Genomic DNA, 5,763 nt, shown 5'->3' with positions numbered 1-5,763 from the left:
TTTTGAGATAGCGTCTCAGTCTGTTGCCCATACTGGAGTGCAGTGGCATGATCTTGGCTCACCACAACCTCTGCTTCCCAGGCTCAAGCAATTCTCCTCTGCCTCAGCCTCCCAAGCAGCTGGGATTACAAGCACGCTCTTAACCACTAGTACAACTTATGGTACCAACTGATAGAGAAAAATGTTAGGACATGTTGGGGTTATAGGCAGTGTGATATGTTATTTATCGCAATTCACCTCAGATCAAATCACTTAACCTTGCTAAGCCTCAGTTTCCTCATCTATAAATTGAGAATGGGGCATAAGGGAAACATTCTCTCACAAGGAAGTCAGGAAGACAGCAATGATACCATATGAAAAAGACCCAGACTGAGTGATCTGAAACATATTCAGCAGTTTTTAAAAGCTGCTGTGAAGGCCGGGCGCAGTGGCTCACGCCTGTAATCCCAGCACTTTGGGAGGCCAATAGGGGCAGATCACTTGCGGTCAGGAGTTCGAGACCAGCCTGGCCAACATGGTGAAACTCCATCTCTACTAAAAATACAAAAAGTAGCCTGGCATGGTGGCACACATCAATAATCCCAGCTACTCGGTAGGCTGAGGCAGGAAATGCTTGAACCCGGGAGGCGGAGGTTACAGTGCACTGAGATTGCACCACTGCACTCCAGCCTGGGTGACAGAGCGAGACTCCATCTCAAAACAAAACCCAAGCCGGGCGCAGTGGCTCAAGCCTGTAATCCCAGCACTTTGGGAGGCCGAGACGGGCGGATCACAAGGTCAGGAGATCGAGACCATCCTGGCTAATACGGTGAAACCCCGTCTCTACTAAAAAATGCAAAAAACTAGCCGGGCGAGGTGGCGGGCGCCTGTAGTCCCAGCTACTCAGGAGGCTGAGGCAGGAGAATGGCGTAAACCCGGGAGGCGGAGCTTGCAGTGAGCTGAGATCCGGCCACTGCACTCCAGCCTGGGCGACAGAGCAAGACTCCATCTCAAAAAAAAAAAAAAACCAAACCCAAAACAACAAAAAGTTGCAGTGAAATTCTATGAATATTCATTACAAGCACAGGATTGGGAGGGGTGGTAAAGGAAACTCACTGTGTCTAAGTTTCATCGCGATGACCAGCTTGAAAGCAGATAGATTCAAATCTGATTGTTCTCTTCCTGTAAGAATGGGAGAAGAAGCAATTTGAAGACAGCTGGGAACCACAATGCCACAAGCCCCCTCCTAAGTCCCCTAAAAGTAAAATGTTAAAGAACATTATGAGGAAGCCGTAATAATTAGGAAAACTGGGAGAAGCTGAAGCTAGAGCCTCATATGGCTGAGTCCACACAGAGAAGGAAGTGTCATATTACCCAAAGGGAGGAATAGGTCTCAACCTCATCCCGGGTGGAGTCAGTGGCTCAAATCATCAGATGAGGTCTTTGGTTCTTACTCCTCCACACTGTAGTGTTATATTCTAGGTAGAAGACTAGTGCTAAACACCTCCACACTGAGGGGAAAGGGGCACGCAAGGATGGTCTACTTCTATATGGGGTGATAATAGTGCCTCTTTTCCCAAGTAGGGGATTCTATATCTCATCTACCCTCTGGAGAGGTGGTGGGAAAGGGCGTAAATAGAGCCCAGGAGTCTACCCTGGGGAAAAGGGGCCTGAGAACAGAGATTCTTTTTTGTTGTTGTTTTTTGTTTTTTTTTTTGAGACGGAGTCTCACTCTGTGGCCCGGGCTGGAGTGCAGTGGCCGGATCTCAGCTCACTGCAAGCTCCGCCTCCCGGGTTTACGCCATTCTCCTGCCTCAGCCTCCCCAGTAGCTGGGACTACAGGCGCCCACCACCGCGCCCGGCTAGTTTTCTGTATTTTGTTAGTAGACACGGGGTTTCACCGTGTTAGCCAGGATGGTCTCGATCTCCTGACCTCGTGATCCGCCCGCCTCGGCCTCCCAAAGTGCTGGGATTACAGGCTTGAGCCACCGTGCCCGGCCACAGAACAGGGATTCTTACCTGAGTGTCTATATGGACTGAGATAAGTCCAAAATCTTGGAAGGGGTAAAAATCTGTGCCTATGCCTGGGGTCTATACCTTGGTGATTTGGGTTGGGAGGATTGCCATCTGTCCCCCTACTCTGGGGTGCAGAGAAACTGGGGAAACCCACAAAGTGGCTGTGTGCATCTCTGCTGCATGGGAAAAGAACCACAGATCTGTTTATCTCTAGATTGTGGGAATGGGTCCTGCATCTCTTTACCCTGGAGAGGGCTGAGGTGCGGGATCAACATGCCTGATTCCGCAACTACGCAGCTTTGAATAAGCAGGTCTGCACCTTACCTGCAGTGAGCTATTCTGGACCCTTCTATGGGAGGTGGACTGTGACAACTTTCATCTTTTATGCTGGTTGAAGTCAGCAGCACACTAACACTGAAAGAAATAGGGGCTCTGGTTCTCTGCATGGGTGGTGTGTGGAAGGGGCAGGCAATGCAGTTATAAATTAAGAGATCAGCCCTAATACTTGGGGGTGGGGGCGTCTGTGATTCTACCCTGGGTGGAGAGAAACAGATCTGAGCTCCACCACCTTGGGTAAAGGGGAGAGACCGTAGGCACTGCACTGCCGAGTAATCAACGATGTCACTCCCTCTCAACATTACAGGGAGGGAGATCTGCATATCTGCTCCTGTGGGGTATCTCCCTTGCTACATTTAGTGATTCTAAATCTTTGGGGGAGGTAGGGGAGGTAGGGGGATGATCTGTGTCTACCTCAAAAGGAGAGGAACACATCTGAGCCCCTCTACCCCCATGGCCCCTCAAGGGGCAGACCTGTCTCTTCATGGATTAAGGTCTGTTTCTGTTTGGGTGCTTCGAAAATTACACATTCGGTAAAACGGGGCTACGGAAGTAGGGATCAGGTCTGATTCTCCACAATGGGGACTCAATCTAACCTAGGAGGAGGGGGCAATCGGCTTAGTTGTCTATAGGATGAGGCCTGTATCTGCAACCACTTTGGGAACGGGTGAGTTGGGGAGGGACACTGAGGGCTCTAAGTCTATGTATGTGAATGGGGAGGAGGTGCCCTCCCTCTGTATATTAAATGTTTCTAAGCTCCTCTATACTGGTATGGGGGCAGATACATCAAAGCCTCTGTCTGTCCTGAGGAGGTGCCTCGAGGCGGCTGTCTAGAGCCAAGCCAAGGAAGTGCCTTAAGTCGGGAGAAGTCTGCGATGCTCAGCTGGGTTGAGGGAGATGTCTCTACACGGTTGGGGTTGATGTCCCCCATTCCTTCGGTGGGTCGACTCCTGTCTATACAGGGTGAATGCAGAATGGAGCCTCACTATCTTGAGGACGATCAACGCTTCACCACACAAGTGAAGTTTGTGCCTCTCTACACCGTGTGTCCCGGGTCTACACCTTTCTAGCTGGGATGGGGCAATGCCCCTCTCCCGGCAAACTCCACTCGGCGAAAAGGCAATTAGGCGCGTTTCCACGTGTGCCGCGAACCCTGCCCCTCTTCCGGGTCCTTCTACCCTGGAAGGGATCCGGCTGTTTACCTCTCTATTCCAGGCTGGCGGGCATCTTCGGTTTCACATCCAATACACGATCCTAACTGCCCGGCCGTCTAGGTAAGAAAAGAGGAGAGTGGTTTCTTACCTACACTTCCGGCGGAGATCTGAGAAGCGAGGGCAACACGACAAGTCGGTTGGGCGAGCAGATGCTCTCGCGCAGCTAGGCTCCGACTTCCGGATCCCAGGCCGGCGGCGCCCGACTCCGCCCACTGTGCGTTCTCCGCGAGGGGCGGGGCTTCTGACTGACAGCTCGCGCCCGCCCGTCCCTTCCTCGCGACCACGCTGGCCCCGCCTCCTGGCTGCCCCGTAGGTAAGGAAATAGCGGAGGAGGGAGAAGGAGGACGGCCAAGTGACCGGGAAGAAGCGGCGGGTTGACTGGTGCGGCTACATACCCTACTTGCAAGCCAAAATGTTGTCTGCGGGCATCTGTCTGGGGTTAAATATGCGTGCTTCCAAATCTCAGTAACCACGCAGTCACCACGCCCGAATCAGACAAGGGTGGGGGATGGTCTCTTTGTCTGCATGGAAGATGGCGACAGCAGGGTGTGAGAAAATGGCCGCCTAGGTCACATGTCTGGCCGAGTATTCCCCACCTGAAGTGAATTGGTTAGCTGTTCCCAACCACCTTCCCGGGTCCTTGGGCCCCAGACAATCCCTGAGCACTCCCAGCTCTCTCTGCATACGTTCAGATCTATGGTCAGACCCAACCCGAGCTGGAGCAGAAACCAGAACAACTAGAAGCCTCTCCCACCCTTTTGCCTTCTTCCCCTCCTACTCCATCCTTCCCTCAATCCCAGAGCAGCTTCTACAGAAGGGAATGAATTTATCTCTCTGGAGTGGGGCAAGTAGGGGTTTCTGAAGCCATCTCAAGGAGCTGGCTGGGAAGTGAAGTCTACCCCACAAAATAGTAAATATTAGTCTGAAAATGTTTTCTTCCTGATGGTTTAATTCCAGCCCCTCCTTTTCCTCAAGCCTAAACCCTGGAGTAGGGCACAGAGTAGGTGGGACTTTGTGCCTCCGAGGGTGGGTTTGTTTCTCCACTTCAAGCACAGATGGGCTGAAAATGACTCCCTCTGTCCCTTTTCCCCTTGCATAAACAGGACTCACTATCTCTCTACTTTGTTGGAGGGCTTCTAACCACTCATCCTAGAGACACATGAAATTCCTCTGGACCCCAAACCAGCCCTGATCACTTGCACCTTTCCCCCTGCATTTGCAATTTTTTTCTGTTTCTCTAAGACCTAACTTGTCACTTCGATGAAACCTTCCCTGACTTTCCCAGATGAGTCAGAAACCCAGAGCACCTTACCTGTACAGCTAAGCTAGCACTTACCACAATATTGTAGTTGTTTATGTGGCTGTGTCTCCACAGGAGGGTGAACTCCCTGAGAGCAGGGGCCGTGTAACTTCAAGCCTTCAACAACACCCAGCACAAAACTGGTACGAGGCAGGCTTCAACAAATGTTTGTTAAATGGGTGAGTTTACAGGCCTGCACCACAAACCAATGGGAAATGGGCTGTTTAGCAGATGGCATTGGGAAATTTGGCTCTCCAGGAAAAGAAATTTAAAACTGGATCCCTATTTTTCCACCTAAGAGGGTAAACTGTGAATGTGAAAGGTAAAACTATGAAGTTAATATATGCAGGAGAATATCTTTGTGATTTGTTGACTGGGGAAGGACTTTTTAAAATCCCAAATGCACAAGATATAAGGGAAAAAATACAATGAAATCTTGTGGAAACTATTATGACTTTGGAAAACAATTAGGAAGTATCCAGAATAGCTGAAGATGACCCTGGGACCCAGCAATTCTAGTATTGGAGATGATTGAATAATAGATAGGTAGATAGATAGATGGAGATCACCCCTAAACTTTAACTCCTAGAGAAATTCTTATACATTTGCTCAATGAGTATGTGAGAGAATGTTCATTGCAGAACTGTTTGTAATAGAGAAAAAAATGTGAACAACCCAAAATTCCACCAACAGGAGAATGAATAAGTAAATTATGGTATAGCCATATGACAGAATACTATGCAGAATACTACAATGAGAAATGCATTGCATTGACCCGGCTAAATTTCAAAAACACAATACTGAGATAAAATACAAATTGCAGAAGGATACATAAAGTATGAAACCATTTATATAAAGTTCTAAAATCTAGAAAACAGCAAACAATGTTGCTTATAGATTAAATAGATATATAAACAA

The 5,763-nt window shown here is 49.3% G+C and overlaps 1 protein-coding gene across 2 annotated transcripts in view; it reads right to left on the bottom strand.

Moving 5' to 3' along the window:
• The window catches only part of GNL3L (G protein nucleolar 3 like), a 37,000-nt gene extending 32,068 nt beyond the window's left edge, over positions 1-4,932 (bottom strand). Inside the window, exons 1-4 of one of the 2 annotated variants that reach the window (XM_017859778.1) lie at positions 4,882-4,932; positions 3,941-4,066; positions 3,534-3,601; positions 1,096-1,161 (exon numbers count right to left, since the gene is read on the bottom strand). In XM_017859778.1, coding sequence (XP_017715267.1) covers positions 1,096-1,111 — 16 coding nt within the window. In that variant the 5' untranslated portion in view covers positions 1,112-1,161; positions 3,534-3,601; positions 3,941-4,066; positions 4,882-4,932. Of the gene's footprint in view, positions 1-1,095; positions 1,162-3,533; positions 3,602-3,633; positions 3,748-3,940; positions 4,067-4,881 lie in introns of those variants that run through there. The other variant, XM_017859777.1, reaches the window with a different exon arrangement.
• Between the last annotated feature and the right edge of the window lie 831 nt (positions 4,933-5,763).

This window comes from Rhinopithecus bieti, unplaced genomic scaffold, assembly GCF_001698545.2.
Source record: "Rhinopithecus bieti isolate Rb0 unplaced genomic scaffold, ASM169854v2 scaffold_52453, whole genome shotgun sequence".
Taxonomy (NCBI): domain Eukaryota; kingdom Metazoa; phylum Chordata; class Mammalia; order Primates; family Cercopithecidae; genus Rhinopithecus; species Rhinopithecus bieti.
Note: the sequence above shows the minus strand (reverse complement) of the source record. Positions and strands in the feature narration are given on the sequence as shown.